At 48.9% G+C, this 25,476-nt stretch overlaps 1 protein-coding gene across 1 annotated transcript in view; it reads right to left on the reverse strand.

Moving 5' to 3' along the window:
- Positions 1-4,059: 4,059 nt before the first annotated feature.
- The window catches only part of LOC135885283 (aryl hydrocarbon receptor-like), a 115,165-nt gene continuing 93,748 nt past the window's right edge, over positions 4,060-25,476 (reverse strand). The window contains exons 5-11 of the mRNA XM_065412927.1: positions 24,127-24,250; positions 23,314-23,444; positions 18,673-18,875; positions 14,095-14,204; positions 11,736-11,877; positions 6,503-8,204; positions 4,060-4,215 (exon numbers count right to left, since the gene is read on the reverse strand). Of these exons, the coding sequence (XP_065268999.1) occupies positions 4,060-4,215; positions 6,503-8,204; positions 11,736-11,877; positions 14,095-14,204; positions 18,673-18,875; positions 23,314-23,444; positions 24,127-24,250 (2,568 nt within the window). The remainder of the gene's footprint in view (positions 4,216-6,502; positions 8,205-11,735; positions 11,878-14,094; positions 14,205-18,672; positions 18,876-23,313; positions 23,445-24,126; positions 24,251-25,476) is intronic.

A 25,476-nucleotide genomic window follows, 5' to 3' on the forward strand; every position in this document is an offset into this window, starting at 1 on the left:
TCATGCATAGTGGAGCAGTGGAAAGGGTTGTGCTTTTATGCAGATGCACAAATGTTGAAATCCTGGCTAACAGGCACTTCAAATGCGATACTGTGGCCAAAAGGGCTACATGCACTTACTGTCTTATGCTGCTACTCTCTGCACCTTCATGCTGCACATTAAAGAAAATTGTTTCCCTTCACACCTTTGGGACATCCATCCCTCTGATTGGTGACTTTAGCTCTGGTTATGGCCCTGGTGAGACTGACACTGGAATACAGAGCACAGTTCTAAAGTCCCCAGTTCAAAGAGAATGTTGAAAAAGTGGAGGGGGTACAAAGAAGAGCTCCAAAAATTATTCTAGGACTGAAAAAATGTATGGCAGTGAGAGACTAAAGGAGTTCAATCTGTGTAGCTTATCAAAAAGATCAAGAAGGGACTTGATTACGGTGTATAACGGGGTGGGCAAACTTTTTGGTCTGAGGGCTGCATTGGGTTTTGTAAATTGTATTGAGGGTCAGTTAGGGGAGGGGGTCATGGCCCGGCCCCCACCTCCTATCTGCCCCCCCGGGACTTCTGCCCCATCCAACCCCCCCTGTTCCCTGACGGCCCCTCTGGGACCCCTGCCCCATCCACACACACCCCGCTCCCTGTCCCCTGACTGCCCCGGAACCCCTGCCACTAACTGCCCCCTGCTGCCCCATCCAACCCCCCCTCCTTCCTGATTGCCCCCCCGGGACTCCTGCCCCCATTCAACACCGTTTCCCCCCCAACCACCATCCACACCCCCGTCCCCTGACCACCACCCGAAACTCCCCTGCCCTCTATCCAACCCCCCCTGCTCCCTTACAGCGCTGCCTGGAGCACCAGTGGCTGGCGGCGCTACAGCCGCGCCACCTGGCTGGAGCCGGGCCACGCCGCCACTGCTGCCACCATGCAACACAGAGCACCGGGTCAGGCCGAGCTCTGCAGCTGTGCTGCCCCAGGAGCTCACAGCCCCGCCGCCCAGAGCATTGCGCCAGCAATGAAGCAAGCGAGCTGAGGCTGCGGGGGAGGGGGGACAGCAGAGGAGGGGCCGGGGGCTAGCCTCCCGGGCCAGGAGCTCAGGGGCCGGGCAGGACGGTCCCATGGGGCAGATGTGGCCCATGGGCCATAGTTTGCCCACCCCTGGTGTATAAGCATCTTCACAGGGAGAGAACACTGGAAATGAAAGGGCTCTTTAATCCAATGGAGAAAAGCAGAACTAGAACCAATGGGTGGAAGTCAAAGCCTCACAAATTTAAGTTAGAAACAAGGCATGCATTTTCAAACAGTACAGATGATTAACCATTGGAACAAACTACCAAGGGAAACACTCTTTTGATGGCTTCAAGACTGGACACTTTTGGAAGATATTGCTTAGGCCAAACACAAGCTATTGAGAGCAAAACAAGAGTAATTGTTTTGGGAGAAAATTCCTGATCAGCTCTAGTAATTAGATGTCTGCAGACTCCCATTTGCTCCAGCAATTAATTGCCCCTGTGCACAACTGTAGGCTTGGTTTAAAAAAAAATCAGGCCCCTGACATCTTATTCCTAAACTTAGTGTGCATGGTTGTTTTTCCTCCTTTGTGCACATACACTAGTTTGCTATTGGAGGGTTGCCCATGAGGTCTGAGCTGCTGACACTCAGTTTTTAATCAGTAATAAGCTAAAGATAATTTAAGCACTGGTTTGGGGAAGAAGTGTTTGTAATGACTTAGCAGCCTGACACGCCAGACCAATTTTGTGGGTAGCAAATCCAGAAGTGGCGTGGCCTAGCAGGTAGGGTGTCAGCCTGGGGCCTAGGAGATAGGGGTTCTATTTCCCACTGACCTACTCCATGACCTAGGGTGAGTCACTTCTCTATTCCTTTCCCACCTCTTGTCTATTTAGTCCGGGGAAGTCCTCTGAGGCAAGCACTCTCTCACTATGTGTTTGTACAGTGTCTAGCACTACAGGGACCTGATGTTTCAAGTCAAATCCAATGGACAAATTTCTTTACAAGTCTTCACCCATGCACCGGTATTTCCCCTGCTCCTATTGAAGCCAATGATAAAATTACACTGGTAATGTTTAAAGGAAAAAAATCAACCCCCTCATCACACGTATGGAATGGTGTGGCTACAGGATCAGGGCCCTAATAACACAAAAGGACAAGAAGTGAAAGTCGAACTTCACTGTGGTTGTTTATAATAAATAACAAGAGCAGACGTCAAGGAAGCGAATCACAGAAGTGCTAAGAGCCAAAACCTTTTATTGAAATAAAAAAGATATGTAAGGTTAATGCAAAACCAAGGCTGATCACAAAGAAAGAATGTTCTTTTATGGTAGGTTTCTGACAACAGGTGGCCATAATTTCTGATCCTTTGAGTAGTCTATTTTTCTTGTTCCAAAGGACGTTACTTGAATACCTTGGGAAGATAAGATATGTTTTTCTCTGCTGGAGTAGCATAAAAATATATCTGTCGGCTCATATTATATACATATGTATGGGTTGTATTTCTTTTGTGGGAAAATATCACTATGTCAAGTATTTAAAATTAAGCATCATTATACTTATTTTCTTTATCGTATTGCAAACTTCTCTGTACAGTAATCTGACTCTTCCTCTGAACTAGACAAGTCCTCTACTTATTTGCAATCTTTTTAGGCACAGATACAACATATGGCTTATATGCCAGTCTGCTCCTAATTTTTTATAGTTAAGTACCTACATGTGAGCTCCTGTGGCTTTGAATAGTCTTAGTGGTTTAGATCCACTTTCAGACAGAATATATGGTAGGTACTCTGAGAATCAAAACCAACCAACTTGGGCATATCATACAGAAGACAACAAAACGACACTCAGTGATATTTACTACAATACCTAAAGCTCTAATCTGTGGAATCAGTTAATGATAATGTCTCTTATGAATGTTGAAGTCTGGCTGTGAAAGGACCCATGTAATATGAGAATATAGGTCAGTTGTTTGCAGACTTAGTGGAATGTGACTTTAGAGCTATGTTTGGAAAAGCAGCAGCTCGGGTATTCGTTCATGGCAGTTACTTTCTGACCAGCGTGATTGGTTTCATGGTCAACCATGTCATATGGAAATGTGGGGTTTTTTTTTAAAAGCAAACTGTCACAAACCGAAAAGCTTTGGCAAACCCAGCAGGAAGAGATTCATTACAATCTGTGCACAGTTAGTGAAATTCCACATCTTGCCTTTTTTACAGTGGTGCAGCTTCACCAAAACGATATCGACACTGTTGAACCTCTGAGCTCAATGACAGAAACAAAAATGTCCTAAATTGTAGAGACTGATAAAATGTGTTTAAACAAAAAAAAAAACCCAACCCAACAATCTTACGTAACAGTAGAACTAAAAATTAGTGTAGTGCAATAGAGAACTCTTTTCATCAAAGTGCAAGTCTTGTTATGTCAATGTCACATCTTCAACATGGTTGTCTTTGTTCATGTTAAAATGTAGTTTTCTACAGCAAAACATTAATTCTGTATTCAATTTAAAAGACTGCTACAAAAGAAAGATATGAGGCTGGGTCAAGATATTTCCAAGCCGATTTTCCTTTGTAGCTGGATGTCTTTGCCTTTCTGCAATGGATAACCCTACCAGGGAAACATGAAAGAAAACAGATAGTGGCCCTGACATTTGGAAACTCCCAACTGATGAAGCAAAGAACACAAAAAACTCTCAGCCATTCCAAGATAATCTCACAAATGAGACTTTGTGTACAAAGCTCAAGCCCTGACTATTTTTACAAATGCATTACAGAGGGGTTGTGAAGAATTAAAAGTTGTTTCCCCCTGCCACGGCCTCTCTAGTAGACTGTTGTAGGTGGAACATCAATGCTCAGATCGGTAATATCTTTGTGAAAATTAAACTCCACCATGTAAAATTCCTTCTCACTCCTGGCCAAGCCCTCTCTGTCACAATCACTACCATGTGAGGTTGATAAAAATAGCCAGAAAAAAATAGCTGCTTGTTTTCCATAACTTTAACACAGCTTTTTCTCCATATGGTCTGAACAATCCAGCTTTGGGCAATCTAATCGTCCACTCTTAGAGATAAAAGCCACTGCTGGAGGGTTTAGAATGATTTTGAAGCAGTTCTGTGCAGGAATGCAGCTCGTCTGAGGAAGCAGGGTTTCTGTTGGGCAGCAGGCAGTCTCGGGGGTATCCCACATTAGCGTTGGTCAAAACACAATCATTTTCGGGCTGAGGGAAGACAGAGAGAAAACGTTTAGGGGCTCTGGAGGATTTAATGTTTTAAACACTGAAGGTAAAGATGGGCCAGTGGGGAAAGTGTCGTCTGGGACCTGGGAGAGACAGGTTCAATTTCTAAAAGATCTGTTCTAGGGATTATTTTGGGGCAGTTCTCTGCCCTGGGCAATCTAGATGCTCAGATGAGATGGTCACAATGGTCCCTTCTGGCCTTGGAATCTGAATCGATGAATCTAGGAATTCCCTGGTCTGCCACAGACTACTTGTATGACCTGGGGTAAGTCACTTGCTGTCCCTGTGCCTCACTGGGGTGCAACAAGGAGAATCCATTCTTGGCCATAGTCCTGGCCCATCTTGGACGATCCAGTGGAAGGGGAAGGTCTCAACTGGTCTCTGTCACCCAGGGCCAGTCCTTGAAGATAGGGAAGACGCATGGGATGGAGCTACAGCTGAAGACGGGTCAAAATGCCACTCGCTGGCCTAACCACCTCTCCACCACTCATGTAGGGGAGGGGTTTTGCCCCATACCACCCGGCTCTAGTTACTGCTTCTCCATTGGCAGAGGTGTGCCCTACCCTTGCCCACTGCTGGGGGGGGGAGGGATGAGGGGGGGCTGTTCAGAACCTGATTGGCTCTCAGCTCCCAAATGGCTAACCAATGGGGAGGCAGTGAGTGGAGCTGGTGGCATGGGGCAGAGTGGAGCCTGTGTTGATGGGGAAGCAGCACAGCATGAGGCAGTGGCTTTAATCACTGCTCTCCCAAGGCTTATGGTGTGACCCTGCAGAAGTCATTTTAGTCTCTCTGTGCTTCAGTTTGTAAAACACAATCATTTTTGGGCTGAGGGAAGACAGGCGGGGGGATAGCTCAGTGGTTTGAGCATTGGCCTGCTAAACCCACCATTGTGAGTTCAATCCTTGAGGGGGCCATTTGGGGATCTGGCGCGAAAATCTGTCTGGGGATTGGCCCCCCTTTGAGCAGGGGATTGGACTAGATGACCTCCTGAGGTCCCTTCCAACCCTGATATTCTATGAAACAGGGGCACATGAGGCAACTTGTATGTAAGAGCATGAAGCACTCAGATACTACAGGTGAGTACCACTGACAGATAACTGGCCTATAGGAGCAGAGGTGAAAGTAAGCTGGTCCGGTCCAGTACGGCGTACCGGCAAGAGCCAGTATGCTGTGCCAGACTGGACCAGCTTCCATGGTGGTGATTTAAAGGTTCCAGGGCTCCAGCCGCTGCGGGGAGCCCCAGGCCCTTTAAGTCCCCGCCAGAGCTCCAGCAGCTGGGCTCCTGCGGTGATTTAAAGGGCCCAGAGCTCCATGGCGGCTGGAGCCCCGGGCCCTTTAATTCTCCCCGGGGCTCCCAGCCACCTCTGCAGCTGGTAGCTCCGGGGTGATTTAAAGGCTCTGGGGCTCCCAGCCAGAGCCCCAGGGCCTTTAAATCTGGAAAGGCCCTGCCTCTTCCAGTTGAGGCCACGCCCCCGCTCAGGACTCCGGCATACCGGTAAGTCCTTTAAGTTACTTTCGCCCCTGTATAGGAGGCATTGTTCTAAAGGCACTCTGACATCTTTGCTGCAAAATCAGTCCTTCACCTTTGTTTTGCCAGAGCAATACCAATGGGCATATTGCAACAATCACTCTTTCGGCATTTCTGTCCATAAATACAGAGGTGAGGATTTTGCCGCACACTGTGTGCCGTGATCCCTAACTTGATCCAGGAAACTTGAGCCAGGAATGTTCACCTGTTAAGGACAGGAATCCATGCAGCATGTTCTCCATTCTTTTGTTCTTCAATTCTTCATAGGAGAAAGGGTTAGCAAAGGCCCATTTTTCACCGCAGTGCACCACAATTCAATAGGACACTCTGGCAGGCTAACTCAATGCGTGTGTATTTGCAGACTAAAGGAGAAGCCTAGAGTTTCAAAAAGGGCTAGTGATTTCAGTTGCCCATCTTGAGACTCCTTAAAGGGGCCAACTGTTAGACACTGCTGGACTCCCACCCTCTGAACAGTGGGCCCCTGTCAGGTACCTCCGGTTGGACACCTGAAAAGTGAGAAACCTCACCCCACTACTCACTTTTGAAAATGCTTGGCCAATGGGGCAGGTCCTCCTCTGATGGCCACTTGACATTGGACTACAGTGGAGTTGCTCCTGATTTACAATGGTGTAAATGGGAGGAGAGTTAGTCCCCAAATTAATAAAATCACCACTAGATGAGGCGCTGAAACAGGTGACAGATTCAGGAAATCTTTAGCTCCAATGTAAAAGAGCTGCTTACCTTATGGATATTATCCTGGCGTAATAACGGCATGTGTGTCCCGTAAGAGTGCATGGAGGCTTCCCGTTGTCCATGGATATTCACAAAGTGATCCAAGGCTGAATTTGGACACAGGTACTGGGACACTGAAGGAACAGGGGTCAGCTGCTTTGCAGAAATGACCTGATATGAGGAAGGGGGGACAAAACCCGAATACGGAGTCATCTCTTCTTGGGATGCTCCGCTATCTCCCATCTCCATGCTGGACAGCCCGTTCAGGTAAAAATGAATGGTGGACACTCCTGTGTTTGGCACCTGAGCTGGGCATAGCTGGGAGCTCAGCTCCTGTTCGACACCATAGCTATCGGTCTGTGCTGGGAGCCCCCTGGGTGGCTGATTTGCAGGCCTGTAGCTATAGCCCTGCCATGTGTTACCCCCTAGGGTTGGCTGGTTGGATGAGTCATGGCTGCACAGCCCATTCACTAACAAGTGCTGGTTGTGTTTTTGTTTCAGCTGCGGCTCTGTGTGCGCCTGGATCCGGTTTTGTTGGATGCAGGGCTGGCTTTGCTGCAGGAGTGGTTGATGTGCTCCCTGCACTGTGTGGAGGTTGCTCTTCAGCTGCTGCCCATGTTGCTTATGTTGGTAAGGGATTTCTATGGGTTGATGGAGATGGTTTGATCCATGAGGTCTGACCCATTGTGGACTCTGCTGCTGATGACCAAGAGGTGACTGTACAAACGGAGACAGCCCAAGCTCGGCTGTTCCTGCTGGTGGCCTCCACTGCAGGCTGCTAGGCTTCACCAGCGAGGGTGTCGGCTGACTGAGAACTGAGGGCAACAGCTGCTCCCACGGCTGGCTGCTCTGCTGGTTTGGGGTCACAATGTGCTGCTGCATTTGCTGAGGGAGATGCAAGATCAGCGACTGCTGGTTTTGTGGCGGGGGCTGGGGTGAGCACTGGGATCCTTTCTCTGGCATCTGAGATGGATACACCACTGGGTCTTTGCTTGGATTCTGGCCTGGGTCAGACGAGGAACAGGCCTGCTGCTCCCCAGTGGGCTCATCCTCACCTTTGTTTACAAGTGAACCATGAATATAGGAAAGGATTTCATTGTTTGTTAATAGATCATTCAGAGACGGACTATAATCCAAGTCCATTTCTACCCTCACCATCCTCTCATCCAACAGCAAGAGCTCCAGATCCTCAGCATTCAGCCCCAGACCCTCTAAAGCACTAAACAGCTCAGTATTTGAACAGTTTTCATCACTGCTAATCGAGAGAGAATCCAGTGTGGTCAACACTGGGTCCCCTTGCCTCAAATCATCTAGCTCCTGCTTGGGACCATTTTCCCCAGAGGACAATGGATTAGCAACCGCATTCCAGTTCTCTTCTCCAGTCCCAAATAAGCCAGATTCTCCCAGGTGGCTGAAGAGATTGCTGCTGAAGGAATGTTTGGGAGTAGAAGCTGGGTGGGAGACATAAACAGCCTCATCTTGCCTCATCATGGCTCCCAGGAGAGAGTTTGGGTCTACATTGCCCTTCTGGGACCTCCCCCCTTTACTGTGAGAATTCTTTTTGGATCTGTTGTTTTTCCCTTTGCTGTGGAAAGGGTCAGGGAAGCCAGGAAGCGGGTAGGGCATTTGATATAACAGTGCCTCTCCTGTAGCAAAGGTAAAAGGAAGATGCATAGAACGCTTCCGAAGGTGCTCCCCTCCTTCTTCATCTCTGCACAGAACAAAGACAAGATTGGTTATGGGCACATACCCACAAGGAGACCTAGAATGACTCATCTCACAGGTTAATATCACCTCGCTGATTCCCCCTAGCGCTCACATAGTCAACACTGGTATCAAAGATCTTTTTTGGAAGCTTGCACCTTATATGTGGGATGAGGGAGGGGAACCTAGGCGAGTGACCTCCATGCACAAAAGGTAAAGGAGATATTAAATAGTCTGAAGTCTTCCTCACATATAACCCTTTCAGAAGGCTGCACTCATACAAAACTGGATTTTAACATTGCTAAGAGAAAGGAATGTAGTTCAAAATCAACTTTCCACTAAACACACACCAGCGCCCCATTGCTGATAGTTACATTGCAAAGAGTAACAAAATCCAGCCTGCCAAAGTTCTCCATCACTACCTACTCCAAAGTTTCTCTTCTGAAGCAGCTGGTGCTGGCCACTGTCAGAGACAGGATATTGGACTAGATGGACCATTGGTCTGACCCAATCAGGCCATTCCTATGCTCCTGGAAAACCTTGACTTTAATCTGATGCAGAACTAACATAGGGTTCTTAAAACAGGGGAGTTGTGTTTGGTTCTCTGGTGCATGGACAAAGTCAGGTAGCTTCACCAGGTTTATATTTCATCCTGGACAAAATAGAAACGGAAACTCCAGACGGAATGAAGAATGACACTAACTAAGACTTGAAAAAAAAAACCAATAGCATTTATCGGCTGTTTTGTGTGAAGGTAAGGTCTCGCTGAGGGATATTCCCAGATGGTAGAGGGATGTTCTAGGCTAGGGACTGTGCATCAACAGCAAGCTCACATATGCCTAACTGATGATATAAGTGATATCAGGGTATCAGTCACAATCTTGTGCCATTGAAGTCAATGGGAGTTTTGCCAGGGAGTTCATTGATGGAGGTTCAAGCATTTACCTCCCTAAAATGCAGCCTGTGATCAAAGCAAAGTCTGAGGGCAAACCCTCTGCAGTTGTGTTGGTGGTGTTTTCATGACTGCTGAAGGGGAGATAGGGAATCTCCCTGCACCCCCTCACTCCTGCATGTGGTTCCCATACATGGGAGAAATCCCAGTGAAGTTGGAGACCACACACAAGAGTCAGGACTATTTGTAGGAGAAAAGGTTTCCAGGATCAGCCACAGAGAGTATCATTGGCTTGGCTTAATAACTGGCCTGTTGTCGCACAATGCAGCTCAAGTGTGCCACATTGTGTGGGACATCCTGCATCTGGCCCCAATTTTTAAGGCTGTCCTGCGACCCCACACTGCCATCACACAGTATCAATTCAGCCGCTTGGCAAGTTTTCCTGGTTGCGAGCTGCACGGCTTGGTGCTTGATATCACCACACCTTATGCTCCTCCAGGTGGCTGTGCTGCCCATGGGCCGAGGAAGGGGCAGCCAAGCGAGTGCACCACACCTCTCTGAGCTGCTCCCTAGTCACCTGCTTCCCCAAGCAGTTGGGCCTGGAGCTGCCTGTGCTGGAGCTGGGCTGGCCAGCCCTTTCCAGGGGCTCACACTGCAGACTCAAGCAGGGGGCGGCACATTTCCAGCGCAGCTTTGGGGAAACCATCCACAGCTGCAAGGAGATAGCACGCAGGCACATCTGCTCCACTGGGGAGGTGAGTCCCCTGTCTGAGCTCTTCCCTGCAGCAAGGGGTAAAGCCCCATCCAGTTCCCTGCATGGAGCCACCCACGCCCCTTTTCTGTGGGCTGCTGTGATGGGGTGACTGTCCCACACTGGACTGTTTGGGGTTAATCAGGCAGCTGCATGAAAAGCAGCCAATAGGAAAGGGGCTGTGAGGAGCAGCCAATCAGGGTTGGGCAGGCCCATATGAGAAGAGCTGCAGGGCAGAGCAAGTTCAGTAGCTGACTGGAGCTTGATGAGGGAACACCAGGCTCCTGGCCAGGCAGAAGGGAAATAGCACCCTGGACAGAGCAGTGCTGCTAGCAGTGACCGGGGATGGGGGAGCTAATGACGGTGCCTGATTGGCTGCAGGATTCACAGGCTGGGGCCCTGAGGCAAGGGCGAAGAGGGTGCTGAAGGCCGTGGGGAAGTGGCCCAGGGAAAGGAACGGAGGAGTCAGAGGGGACACAGCAAGTGGTGGCCATCTTCAGGGTCCCTGAGCTGGGACCCAGAGTAGTGAGCAGGCCTGGGCCCCCCGACACCTGCCACAGAGGAAGTGGCCAGACAATTGGTTGCAGTTGCCACTGAGGGAAGTGGCCGGACAGCAGACTGCAGTTCCCCCGGAACGGGGGAGAACAGAGAGTGACATGGCCATAGGGATGTGGCATGAAGAAGATGCCATGGTTCTGGGAGTGACGTGGATCCTGGAGCAGAAGTGACGGCAGTGAGACTAATAATTAGCTAGCAGAGCTAGTCCCCGGGACAGCCAGCAGGAGGCGCCGTGAGTGAACACCATCACAGCTGCAAACTTGGATCTTGAAAAATGGAGTTGCAATGCTGCTCCCCCCGGGTCTGGTCAGCTAACTGCACAGTTCAGAGTGTAATAGTAAATGACGGGTTAACCCCAACATTACTTATTGTTTTATTGCATTATTTTAAAAGTGTCTTTAACATTTTGCTCTAGCAAAACCTGTGACATTCCTGGTTGAAGGTAAAACAGCTACTGCTGAAGACCAGCCTCTAAAAGACACAAGCTTTCATAATTCCCACCTTAGCATCTGCAGCATGCTCATAGTACACAGGATCATGTTGTAGGTCAGTATAAGAAGTTTCTGGCTATTTGCATGAGTGTATGTATTTTTTTAAAATAAAAACAGTGTGTTCAATAAAAAAATGTGATGTCCCTCACTCCAGCGTCCGAGGGTTGAGAAAGATGCAGGGGAGCAGCAGGGGTATGCGATCCTCTCTTGCCATAAGTAAGCGGCCAGAGGAGATGAGGTAGCCCTAGCGAAGGCCAGAGGGGACTGTGGAATTTCAGAGCCCCGGCTTACAAGGGCCCGATTCTGCTCCAACAGTGCAGTAAATCACGAGCTCCCCCCTCTAGCCAGTATACCAGTGTGAAGCTGGTGTGAGATCAGAATCAAACCCAGAATATTTTCTCGTTCTTTAGAATAATACAGTGTTTTTTGTCCCTGGGTCCCATCCCAAGCAATGGGTGAGTTTCAAAGTATTTGTATATTTTGTGGCCTAGTGGCTTGAGCGCTAGACTGGAACTCAGGAACCCTGGTTTCTAGTCCCGGTTCTGCTGGGTGACATTGGGCAAGTCACCTCACTGCTCTATGCCTCGGTTTCACCATCTGTAAAGTGGAGATAGTGACTTTTGTAAAGTACTTTGAGATCGACTGATGATAAGAGCTAGGCATTATTATTACATTGTTCTCCTTCTGAGAGAAGCAACAAGCAAGACAGCGTACTAGGAAGATGAAGCAAGTGACCTGCCCTACTCTGATTATTAGAGCTTCCTTACTAACTGAAACTCAGAGCCTGATAGGCTCTAGAACCCAGGAGAGGTTAGACCCACTCCAGGCATGTACCCCGGCACTTACACAAGCGGCCTTTGCGTGGCGATGATGTAATCAGGTTTGCCATTCTTGTAGACGAGTCTAGCGTTGGATTGGACCCACTTCCAATTATTTTCTTTTGTCAGGAGACGGAACACGGTCAGGCCGCTCTCGCCCGTTTTTATCACTGGAAAAGAGATGCCAAGACAATGCAGGGAGCGACACCTGGTCTGCAGAGGTGGATCCGGGGATGCAGAGCCCTGGTGTCACGAGGTACTGCGATTTCTGCAAGACCGAAGTGCCCTGGAGCACATGAGTCCTTCGATACAGACTGGCCCAGCTGTGCCCATCCAATCTGGTCCAATGCCACTCAAGGACAATTCCTCATTTTTCTCATTCATGACACCTATGCTAGTAATATTTGCATGTGTGTTTGTTTATTTGCTGACACTGTGGTGTTAAGTTATCTGGGAAGGGAGGGGGCAGAACAATTAGCTCTTTAAAGGAGTAGGGCCAGATCCTCAGCTGGAGTAAATAGGCATTTCTGATTTACACCACCTGAATATCTGGCCCATGTTCTTTATAAAAGCCATGTTAGAAAAATGATAGCCATTTAAGAGGTTACGTCAGACAAGACCCAGAGGTAATTTTACGCCCCCAAGCCAAATTAGAATGCCCACATGTGTGGGGCTGGGACCTGAGAGAAGGGGCAGATAAGGGTCACACTAACTGTGTCTTGTTTAATGAGGCCATTTAAACAATTAACCCTTTCTATATGGCTGCTTTTACAGAATACCCCTTCTTGCTATGGCTAAACTGTGCGTGGGGTTTCTTCCTTGACTCCCTTTCTGTTACATGCAATGTGTTTTGGGTAGGATCCATCAGAGACAGACCTGTAGCGTGAGCATGACATATTGCACTGAGAAAGGACCCCTGAAGGGGCTCAAGTCACTTGGTGATGCTGGGTGAAATAACTGAACCAAGCTGGCTTTGGGGTCAGGAACCTGAAGTGGAAATTGTGTCCAACATCGCTGCGGTTCAGTCTGTGGATCGCCTCATGGGCTCCTGATCAGACAAGCAGGTGGCAAAGCCATGATTTGTCCAACAGATTCACAGTCCTTAACATCAACACCGTCCCTTCAGAAATCCTTCATTCAGTAATTAATCAGGCATTGCTCATGCCTTTACGAAGGCCAGGTCGTATTGCCTGCCCTCCTGACGTGGGACACTTGGCCGTGAGCTAGGGATCCAGCACCACTGGGCTGGGAAAAGAGATGCTCCTCTCCGCTCCATGGGGGAGGGTGAACCCTGAGCACCAGCGGACGCTGGAGCTCCTCATGCCAGCTCTTACCCTCCAAAGAGCTGAGCAGGTGCCCAGCACCTTCAATGCCCTTCTGAGCGCTTCACTGGGTCAGGCCCTGCTAATGGGCCGAGAATTGTCTGTAGGAACCTCAAACCCATCATGTGCAATGGAGAAGTTCCTGGGCCAGACTGGGCCCAGCCCTGTGTGGGTTCACAACGGGACAAGGAAGGATCCAGCCACCACCCCCATTGGCTCCTGCCTCATGCAGGGATGATCCAAAGAGTAACCCAGCAGTCGTGTTCGCCAGAGCCTTGGCGGCACTGTGCAGCCCCGCAGTAGCTCCAGTGCATCCCCCCTTGCAGTCTGTGTTTGTAGGAAACCTCTGCAAGAAGGGAAGGCGGAGACATGGCCTGCACTCCTGGATGTGGTTATCTCCCCACCAGTTCTTTCTGGGGGATGTTCTGAGCCCCCTGTACCAAGCCCAAGTAACAGGGCTTCGCAGGTGGCATTCCCGTGGTGACCGCTCCCATGTGACTGTGTACATGGACTACAGCAGCGGGCTCCAGGAATGGAATTTAAAAGGGAAGCTACCAGATTTCTGTTCCCCTGAAGACCTTAGGACTGGTTCGCCAGCCAGGGTGCCCACAGCCTTGCACAGGGACGCAGAAGGGATGGACAGGGCTAAGAGGGTTACCTGCTGTGATGCTGCCAGGGCGATCCCTGAAAGGGAGCAGGGTGAGGGCAGAGCTGGCCAGGTCAGGGGGCAGCGCCTGCAGGTGGCAGAGCGTGTGCTGCTGTGGAGACCCTGGCAGGAGTTCTGGCTAAGTCAGACAGAGTCCCTCCAGCACACCAGTAGCTGCAAGAGCCAGACTCTTGTATAATGCACAACACGGCACAGAGAGGGGCTCGTCGGCTGGACATCCACCCCCATGCTGACAGGGGTGGCAGAGTGAGCAAGCCAGAATAGGGCCCGGTCCCCAGGGTCACATACTCCATAGCAAACTGAGCTGGTGGCTCCTGCCATGATCCCCAGGAATCTGAGGAGCACGCCGAGGCGGGGAAGGTTGGGATGGGGGGAAGGGGGATTTTTAACACTCTTACTTCGGACGTGATTCTCGGCACAGTGCAGCATGTCAGCGGCGTGGATGAACTGGTACCCGGTGCCGCGCACCTGCAGCTCCGCGTCCGTATAGCCCAGCACAATCTTCCCTCTGCGGGAGAAGAGCAGAGCACCGCGATTGCAGGGAGAGGCCAGCGGCCCGGCCTTCAAAAATCCAGCCACTGGGGAAAAGGTTTCTAGCAACACTCCACTCCCAGCTTATTTACAGGGCTGCAATGGGGACATCGCCTCATCCGCGGGGCAGACGGTCAGTAAGAGCCCCCCTGATAGGGGCCCCCCAGAGCCTGGATCTGGGCGCACAGGAGATAACAGCATTGCTCCCTCCCTCCCTGGAGCAGGTGGGTGAAGAATGGTTTTCCTCTGCGCTCTGTCTTCTACCACCCCACCCATGGGCCAGAGCAGAGAGTAGGGTTAGCAGGCGGAATACCCAGTTGAAAAGGGACCCCAACGGCTCTGGTCAGCGCTGCTGGCCCGACTGTTAAAAGTCCAGTCGGTGGCGCAGCGGGGCTAAGGCAGGCTCCCAGCCTGACTCCGCATGGCTCCTGGAAGCGGTGGCATGTCTCCTCTCTGGCTAGGAGTGCAGGGGCGGCCAGGGGGCTCTGTGCGCTGCCCCAGCTCCAAGCGCTGGCCCCACAGCTCCCATTGGCCAGGAACTGGACCAATGGGAGCTGCGGGGCAATGCCTGTGGACGGGGCAGTGTGCAGAACTGCCTGGCTGCACCTATGCCTAGGATCCGAAGGGGGGACATGCCACCACTTCCAAGAGCCGCCTGAGGTAAGTGCCACCCGGAGCCTGCACTCCTAACCCCCTCCCGTGCCCCAACCCTGAGCCCTCACCCGCCCACTGAACCCACCCGAAGAGAGGCCTAGCTAGGCCTCCTCAGCTGACTGTGTTCATAGAGTCATAGAATCACAGACTATCAGGGTTGGAAGGGACCTCAGGAGGTCATCTAGCCCAACCCCCTGCTCAAAGCAGGACCAATCCCCAACTAAATCATCCCAGCCAGGGCTTTGTCAAGCCTGACCTTAAAAACCTCTAAGGAAGGAGATTCCAACACTTCCCTAGGTAACCCATTCCAGTGCTTCACCACCCTCCTAGTGAAAAAGTTTTTCCTAATATCCAATCTAAACCTCCCCCACTGCAACTTGAGACCATTACTCCTTGTTCTGTCATCTGCTACCGCTGAGAACAGTCTAGATCCATCCTCTTTGGAACCCCCTTTCAGGTAGTTGAAAGCAGCTATCAAATCCCCCCTCATTCTTCTCTTCTGTAGACTAAACAATCCCAGTTCCCTCAACTTCTCCTCATAAATCATGTGCTTTGGCCCCCTAATCATTTTTGTTGCCCTCCGCTGGACTCTCCAATTTTTCCACATCCTTCTTGTAGTGTGGGGCCCAAAACTGGACACAGTACTCCAGATGAGGCCTCACCAATGCCAAATAGAGGGGAATGATCACATCCCTCGATCTGCTGGCAATGCTCCTACTTATACAGTCCAAAATGCCATTAGCCTTCTTGGCAACAAGGGCACATTGTTGACTCATATCCAGCTTCTCGTCCACTGTAACCTCTAGGTCCTTTTCTGCAGAACTGCTGCCTAGCCACTCGGTCCCTAGTCTGTAGCAGTGCATGGGATTTTTCCGTCCTAAGTGCAGGACTCTGCACTTGTCCTTGTTGAACCTCATCAGATTTCTTTTGGCCCAATCCTCTAATTTGTCTAGGTCCTTCTGTATCCTATCCCTACCTTCCAGCGTATCTACCATCCTCCCAGTTTAGTGTCATCTGCAAACTTGCTGAGAGTGCAGTCCACGCCATCCTCCAGATCATTAATGAAAATATTGAACAAAACCGGCCCCAGTACCGACCCTTGGGGCACTCCGCTTGATACCGGCTGCCATCTAGACATGGAGCCATTGATCACTACCCGTTGAGCCCGACGATCTAGCCAGCTTTCTATCCACCTTATAGTCCATTCATCCAGCCCATACTTCTTTAACTTGCCGGCAAGAATACTGTGGGAGACCGTATCAAAAGCTTTGCTAAAGTAAAGGAATAACACGTCCACTGCTTTCCCCTCATCCACAGAGCTAGTTATCTCATCATAGAAGGTAATTAGGTTAGTCAGGCATGACTTGCCCTTGGTGAATCCATGCTGACTGTTCCCGATCACTTTCCTCTCCTCTAAGTGCTTCAGAATTGATTCCTTGAGGACCTGCTCCATGATTTTTCCAGGGACTGAGGTGAGGCTGACTGGCCTGTAGTTCCCCAGATCCTCCTCCTTCCCTTTTTTAAAGATGGGCACTACATTAGCCTTTTTCCAGTCATCCGGGACCTCCCCCGATCGCCATGAGTTTTCAAAGACGATGGCCAATGGCTTTGCAATCACATCCGCTAACTCCTTTAGCACCCTCGGATTGCAGTGTATCCGGCCCCATGGACTTGTGCTTGTCCAGCTTTTCTAAATAGTCCTGAACCACTTCTTTTCCACAGAGGGCTGGTCACCTCCTCCCCATAGTGTGCTGCTCAGTGCAGTAGTCTGGGAACTGACCTTGTTCGTGAAGACAGAGGCAAAAAAAAGCATTGAGTACATTAGCTTTTTTCACATCCTCTGTCACTAGGTTGCCTCCCTCATTCAGTAAGGGGCCCACACTTTCCCTGACCTTCTTCTTGTTGCTAACATACCTGAAGAAACCCTTCTTGTTACTCTTAACATCCCTTGCTAGCTGCAACTCCAAATGTGATTTGGCCTTCCTGATTTCACTCCTGCATGCCTGAGCAATATTTTTATACTCCTCCCTGGTCATTTGTCCAATCTTCCACTTCTTGTAAGCTTCTTTTTTCTGTTTAAGATCAGCAAGGATTTCACTGTTAAGCCAAGCTGGTTGCCTGCCATATTTACTATTCTTTCTACACATCAGGATGGTTTGTTCCTGCAACCTCAATAAGGATTCTTTAAAATCCAGCCAGCTCTCCTGGACTCCTTTCCCCCTCATGTTATTCTCCCAGGACTCTCTCATTTTTACCATATAATTATAAAATAAATCAACGGGAATATAAATATTGTACTTCATTTCAGTGTATAGTATATAGAGCAGTATAAAAAAGTCATTGTCTGTATGAAATTTTAGTTTGTACTGACTTCGCTGGTGCGTTTTCTGTAGCCTGTTGTAAAACTAGGCAAATCTCTAGATGAGACTCCCTGGAAGACCTCTGCGTACCCCCAGGGTATATGTACCTCTGGTTGAGAACCACTGACATAGGACAGTTAGTATGATAGATGGAGAGATACCTATCTCATATAACTGTAAGGGACCCCGAAGGGTCATTGAGGCCAACCTCCTACCTTCACTAGCAGGAGCAAGTACTGATTTTGTTCTAGATCCCTAAGCAGCCCCCTCAAGGATTGAACTCATAATCCTGGTTTAACAGGCCAATACACAAACCACTGAGCTATCCCTAGTCCAGCTAGTACTTTAGTCACAAGTGACATAAATTGGGGGATAGTTCTCATCTCAAATGAGGGTGGATGAAGGGCCAAATCACATAGGCCTATGTCCTCAAGTGTATTTAGGCACCTACCACTCACTGATTTCAATGAGCACTAGACACAAAAATATCTTTGAGGCTGTGGAGGGAGGAGGGATAGCTCAGTGGTTTAAGCATTGTCCTGCTAAACCCAGGGTTGTGAGTTCAATCTTTGAGGGGGCCATTTAGGGAACTGGGGTAAAAATCTGTCTGGGGATTGGCCCTGCTTTGAGCAGGGGGTTGGACTAGATGACCTCCTGAGGTCCCTTCCAACCCTGATATTCTATGTGGGCCATAGTCATCATACAACTGCTGGTTCCTGCTTTAAGAACTGTAGTGCTGCAGGTCCAGGTTAGGGTTCATTTGCAGAGAAGCCTAGCCAGCCACTTGCTATCTGTGCCTCACTCTAACCTATGGGACCATCCTTTCACTTCCATTAGCAAGGATATTGACTACTACAGTTAGCCAAAACTACTGGTTTTGAAAATGTTGTTTCCATGCTGAAGGATTCTAAATGGACCCCCTCCCCTTTTATTTTTAAACTATTTTTTAATTTTTCCACCCACCCAACTGAGTTTAATCAAAAACATTCCTGACCTGGTTAACAATACTTTTCATTTATCAAAAATCGTGTTCCCAGTAACTGAAAATCCTGAATAGCCATTTGGATAACAATTTCAGCGTGATCGATAAACAGTACCCTGCCCCAGAAAAACCATCATCTTCCTCCCCAAAACCCTTTTTGTTAAAAAGAATTTCAACTAGCTGTATTAACCACATCTTAAAAAATAAACATAAACCGTTCCTAAGTCATTATTATTAATTTATTTGCAGTTCAGTAGCTCCTCAGAGGTCCCATCATGGACCAGGACCCCCCTGTGCTAGAAGCTGCACAAACACGGAACACACAGACAGCACCTGCCTCTGCAACATGCATCTATCTGACTAACGTGAGTCTTGCTTGCAAGAGTATTTGGGGAAAATCTTGTTTAACAGCACATGCCAACATGGTTCGTCCCAACTTCTGTACTTACTTGGCATCACACGCCACGGGGGTGAAGTCCAGTTTGTGCTTGGTTCTGAAGATCATGTTTTTGGTTCTGATCTCCAGGATGGAGGGGGGCTGCAAGGGAGTGGAGATGACAAAGAGAGCCAGCTGGGGAGGCAGCGGGGACCCATCCTCAGACCTTTTATTCTGGCCGGGGAGAAATTTCAACCTGCCCTGAAGGTTTAAAGCCTTGAAAAGAAAAATTAGGAGTCACTTCTGGACCCTGAATCGGGCTGTTAACTTCAGCAATGAAAGGCCTGTTTAAAGCAAATGCAGCATTTGTTAATAAGTAAATGCAGCTGAACAAGCCAGGCCGAGGGGAAGAAGAGAAAAGCCAGTGAACACTGCATCATCGGGGCTGTATGCTATTCAGAGGAGATTTTCAGAGGTGCTGCTGGAGCACACAGTGATAAAAATCCCCTGGCACTGAGTCTGGACCCCTCCTCCCTCACAGGGCCTCAGACCCTGAAAGTCTACACTGCAATTTAATAGCCCCACAGCCTGAGTCAGCTGACCCAGGCCAGCTGTGGCTGTGGTGCTGGTCTTATCGCAGTGTAGCTGTACCCTGTGGCAACAATCATAGAATATCAGGGTTGGAAGGGACCTCAGGAGGTCATCAAGTCCAACCCCCTGCTCAGGGCAGGACCAACCCCAAACAGATTTTTGCCCCAGATCCCTAAATGGCCCCCTCAAGGATTGAATTCACTACCCTGGGTTTAGCAGGCCAATGCTCAAACCACTGAGCTATCCCTACCCCCCAATGCCATAAACCAGGTTAGACCCATGCTGTAAGGTCAGGACACAGGTAGGACCTGTTCTTGTGATCTCTATTCATGTGAGCTCACAAACAAAATTACAGTCGAGACAGCTTCGGTGGTGGCAGGACGCAACCCATCCCACCCAAAACCTTACAAGTCGGGAACCGAGAAGTAAAGAGGAAAGACTTATGAATTCCCTTCCCCCTTCCTACTGCCTGCAGCATTGTTGCTAACACACTCCAGTTCTCCCATCTCCAAACACACACCCAAAAGCAATCCGTTCCCCACCTTCATCAAATGTTCATCCAATGCAAACCCAGAGGGAGCAGCCATGCTGCTGAGCTGTTTCTGACAGGTGTGAGAGGCAGGGATGGGCCTCAGTTAGTTCTCTGACTGCATATTTTATTGCCCTGGAAAAATTACTGGAAATAAATACAGGAAGTGACATTACCAGGCAGCTGGAAGGAAGTGCCTAGCAGGAAGGGTCACCACTCACTTCCCATTTCCGCGACTTAACGTCTTCAACCACACATGTAGGATTTCAATAATTGTTTGCTTGTTTTTTAAATGACGTTTTTTTACTCTGTTGAGTCATTTGATTTTACTGTAGTGCCCCAATACCTATTAGGGTTTTTTTTTTAAAATGTCATGAATGTAAAGGAAAGGGTAGCATAAAATCCCTCCTTGGCAGCTGTACTAAATCACTTAACCTGTAAGGGGTTAAGAAGCTCAAATAACCTAGTTGGCACCTGACCAGAAGGACCAATGAGGAAAGAAGACACTTTCAAATCGGGGGGGGGGGGAAGGATTTGTTTGTGGCTCTCTTCGTTTGTTCCCTCTCCTGACAGAGGGAGAGACCAAGCAGGTACAGCATCTCCTGAAAACATACCTGGAATGATCCATCTAAAATTACAGAAATTGTAAGTAGGGCAAGGAAATGCATTAGGTTATCATTCGTTTTGGCTTGTGAATTTTCCTGTGCTACAGAGGTAGTTTTATTCCTGTTTTTGTAACTGTGAAGCTAGTCCAGAGGGGAATCCTCTGTGTTTTAAATCTTTTTATTACCCTGTAAAGTTACCTTCCATCCTGGTTTTGCAGGTGTGATTATTTTACTTTTTTCTTTATAATAAAGTTCTTCTTTTAAGAACCTGATTGATTTTAGTGTCCTAAAGATAAAGGGTCTGGTCTGTACTCACATTGCTAAGGCAGTTAGTTGGTATATTATTCTCAAGCACTAATCTGAGCGTGTGCTAGATTTCTTGTAATAGGAAGGCAAAGGGAAGTGAGACTATGCAGTGAAAAGTCACCAAAAGGGGTGAGTTTTTTTCTCTCTCTTTAGTCCCTCTGTATCTCTTTGTTTCTAATGAATGAGCAGACAGGCCTCTGTCGAGACACAGGGGAAAATTTGCTGTCACTTTCTTACAGGGCCTGATTCGAAGACCACTGGAAGAAATCAGAAACCCTCCATTGCCTTCAATGGACTTTGAGTCAGGCCCACCTCGACTTTCCTGAGTAGAACCATGCTCCTCACTGCTCCCATCTTTCCTTTATCAGGCTGTTCTGTGCTCACGGAGCCCTGGTGTTGCAAGTGTGAGTCCACTGATCTGGTGTGTCCCTGCAGTACTGTTGCTAATCTCCTGCTTTGTTGTAACCCCTTGGCAGTCACGTGGTCTGTTCTTTGAGGAGGAAAGTTCACACAGCTTCCTATCTGCGCTTCCTCCCTTTCACACATGCTCCCTCTGGCACACACACACCCAACCAAAGCGTCGACATCCTTAAAGCCCGTCCTGGTGGAAATAAATGGGACCCGCTCTGTGGTGATCTTGCATTGTCAGAAAATACTGCACTAAAATAAAGGCCTCAGCCATGTCTCTCTGTAGCTGAAAATCCAGGCCATCTAATGTAAACATCACAGGGCTGGCTCCAAAGGTGGCTTCACCAAACAGATTGCTTGTCACACACTAGGCACCCAAACCTTTCTACCAGGCACCTTGTTGAGGACAGGGGGTTAGGGACTGCGTGCTGACTGGGAAAAAAGCCATTCCAGGCTCAGGAATAGCGCATACACACATGCCCCTGGCCACAGCAGTCTGGTTTACTGGGAGAATAGGGATAAGGGAACCCCAGGAAAAAGCACCACCCACGAGATGCAACTATCACCCCAGTGGAGCTCAGCGTATTATTATTGCAATTGAATCCAGTGCTGGTGAACTGTGCCGGACTAACATTGGTGTTTGACATCCACTCTCCACAGAGCAGATGGCGCAAGCTAACCCAGCCTTTCACTAATATGTCTCAGGCCACTAGGGGTTAAGAGGACAGCACAGTCACCATCTCTGGCTTCCACTTAGGCACAAGCTGTGAGGTTGACTTTTCACACCTGCCTGCGGGCTGAAGCCACAGTGTGAAGTGCATTTAGACATCACACAGCAATGAGGCATGGATGACTTTTGGTCACTAGCAACAGCAGCTGCATTTGAATTGGTGACCAAGCAGTGAAAAGCTTCTCAACCTATTACCAGTCCCCTGAGCCAACCAGCCCTCTTAGCATTTTGCATGAGGCATTCACCATCCTTCACACTTTCGCCCCCAGGCAGTTTCACCTAGAGCCAGACCCTCATGCAGAACTGACCCCGAGTGGTGCTTTGTGTGTGCAAAGTCCTTGCTTTGGCAAATCTCCGACCGATCACTTAAAAAGCTTAGAGGTGATCTGAAAACATAACAGTAATGGAGTTTGTGCACTTGATAGAAGCTTTATGATGTAAAAAAGCTTTATTTTCCTGGAAGTGACTCTAAAGCATCTTTGTTTTTGTGACAGACATTTAACTCAGATGCCTGACAAACAGCTTGGAGAAAAGCACGGTTGTTAAAGAGTCTATCCCTCTGCTCCTTCCGTTAAGGGTTGAATGAGCTCCCAGTCTGCATTTCTGGGTCCTCCCCAGGAGAACTCAGGCACTGTGGGAACATCAGACCTTGTTTTCCATTTTGCAAGTCATTTTCAAAATCACCATTCCAGAATGCCACTGAAAACTGAATGCCATTTTGTTGTTTACTGAAATTTAACACGAGCAAATTCTCCTGTTAGAATCCAGACAAACCCCTCAATTTAGGAGACAATGGTCCTGCCCCAATGTGTGGTGAATCGCACTATGTACTATTTGGGGGGGGGGGAAGCAGGGCCAAAGGGGAAGTTAAGCCATTTTACACCCTCCACTCCAGATCCAGGGGTCAGCCAAGGATGGGGCCGTTCACTGGATGCCCCGTTTTGAGCTGCTGCCTGTGCCCCGTAAGGGTCATTCCAATAGCTGCAGATCCCCAGGGTGAATAGAGGGGAGATCCACTGGTGTTTGGCAGGTTTGCCCTGATAGATCAGGGGCCACAATCTGTCCCCAATGAAATTAGAAGTGGAAGTATGGCACTTTAGCTGCTACACTAGCCTTGTTCTTAAATTGTCCCACCACAGGTGCAGCTCCATTGGTGGTAGCATAGCGGAAGAGCTAGTGTGTACAGAGGACACTGCCTGACCCTGTTCTGAACACTTCTAGAGGATGAGGTGCTCAAAATGCCAGTGGTCTGTCTAGACCAGTGCTCCCGCTGGCAGAGATGTGCTAGAAGTGGAAGGGGGACTGAAGAACAAGGCTGGAGAAGGCCTTTGTTCCAGACAGTCAAGGACTGACTGAAGGCTCAAAGGAAAACAGGCCTGCAACAGAAACAGCCTCCTGGTTCTGGTAGGGAGATGCAGCCCTGGCAGAGCTGTGCTAAGGGTCTGTGCGGGACCCCTTCTGCAACCAATGGGGGGTGAGGATACTCAAGGAGCAGTCCTGCACTGTCACACTAATGAGGAGATGCTGATGCAAGTTCTTACTCACCAGGAACCCAGATGAATTATCCAGGAGGCAGCGGAATCGGCACACAAAGCTCCTTTCGAGGAAAGAGGAGTTCTCAGGAGGCAGCTGGCCGGGCTTGTAAGTGATAATGGAGGAGCTGATACTTTTTTCACCTAAAGGATGCGGGATAAAGGAGAGCCCAAATTAACACACACGGAAGTGTGGAGACTCCCGACGAGGCTGGAACGGTGACAACATGCATCAGCAGCTGTATCTATCAAAGGTATTGCAAAAAAAAAAAAATCTCCTCTTGATGGACACACTTGGTTCCTTCTGTCTAATTAAACTCCCCATACAAAAACCTGCATGTACATGAAGAACCGGACATTTCAAAGTGAAGCACTGAAAAGTCAGGAAAGTTCCAATGGCCTGCTCTGGGTGCAGCCCTGAGTTACAAGATCTCTCTCTATCGTTAACACAGGACCTCTGCCTTATTCAGTGCACAAGCTGGACACTGCACAGAGAATGAGGCAGCTGTGAACTGAAACAATGAAGGATTTGCCGTCTGTGAGACCTGAACATTACTGCAGCTGAGGCTTGAACCGAGTGGGGTCTGTAGGTAGCAGCTCTAGTGGACGATCTGTCTCCCCCATTGGCCAGGGCCAAACTCCTCTTGACAGCATCTGCCCAGGACTAACAGGAATACAACAGCATTTTTAAAGCAACTATCTTCTGGAAGCAGTGAAGAGTCAAAGGACACTCCAGGTGGTCTTTGGGCTGGTAACAGAACCGGCCGGCCAGCCAGCAGGCTTTATGGACGGTGCCAACTCCCTTTCTTTAGTCTCCTGCACCTACCATCAGGCGATGGTTCGCTCTCAGGAGTGGGAGGCGGGTTAAGGGCCCAGTGAAGGTTGCGCCTGAATTCCTGCTGGTCCTCGGTGTGGATCAGCTCAAACACGCTCTGGTGCATGACATCTGTCTGGAAGGAAGCAGAGTGACAGGTGAGTCCAACTGTCCGTCCCGGGCACATGCAGCTACCACACAGCTGGGGACAGCCTGGCCTCTCGCCATCGGAACTGCCACACACACAGTGGACCAGATTTCACCACCCTCACTCCCAGGGGCAGTTCCAGGGCCTGCAAAGAGTCTCACCCTATTGAGATCAATGGGGCTCCCTATGGAGTAAGGTACCATATCCCGGGCCTGAGCCCGCTCTGCTGATGTCAGTGGGAGCTGGGTCAGGCCAGGGTGGGTAAAGGTGGCCTGCAGGGTGCAAGGAATGATTTTGATCTGTTTTATGGGCTCGTTCTTTATTGAGCTAAATTCTGCATCCCTCACCTCCATGGCATAGCCAGCAGCCCCTGCAAAGGCAATGGAGCTACCTGTTGGAGCCAGAACTCCACAATGGACCCAATTCTGCCACCTTTACTCACCGTGGGGAAGGACCTGGTTCTTCAGTGGGACCATTTGGGGCATAAGAGTGAGTCAGTGTGGAAGAAACTGATTCAAGTATCAGCGGTGCAGAATCGAGTCTAATCTGCTCAAAGAATCCCAAGAAAACAGATCACCATGATTAATTCTGCCTTTACCCTGTCATCACCTAAAGGGTGAGATTGTGGCTCTGGACTCCACTACACAGGTGTGCAGTCACAAGCTACCCCAGTGTCATTAATATGCAGTGTGTTTGCTGGCCAGATGAAGCAAGTTTAAGCAGAAAAAGCAAGCAATGCTGGACCAATAAGGTAGCTCTGATAAGAACAAAGGCCAAAAAAGGTTTGTAATGAAGTCACACATCATAACAAAGATCTGACCTCATTTCCCTGCATGAGGCAGAAGAACAAACAAACATGATTTACAAAGAGCAGATCAGAATAATAAAATCAGAAACACTGCCCTCACTAGCGTTTTGACACGCTGTCATTCACTAGAATTTGCTGCAACTTGCCAACTAAATTAATCCTCAAGATCTTCACATTTAAAATAATAAGACAACTTCTGAATGATGAAATATAAATAAGGTTTAGAATGCTAGAGCCTCATACTGGAGTCATTTAGCTAAGTCCCCTGAACATTATAGGAGCTTTGTACTGGTTATATTTCAGTTTATTATAATGATTTTTTTTTAAATGAAAGGACGTTCTGCATATTGAAAGAAACATTCTTAAAGCAATTTGACACCTCTGCAGCTGATTTATGCATATGCTG

The sequence above is a fragment of the Emys orbicularis genome, chromosome 11 (genome assembly GCF_028017835.1).
Source record: "Emys orbicularis isolate rEmyOrb1 chromosome 11, rEmyOrb1.hap1, whole genome shotgun sequence".
Classification (NCBI taxonomy): Eukaryota; Metazoa; Chordata; order Testudines; family Emydidae; genus Emys; species Emys orbicularis.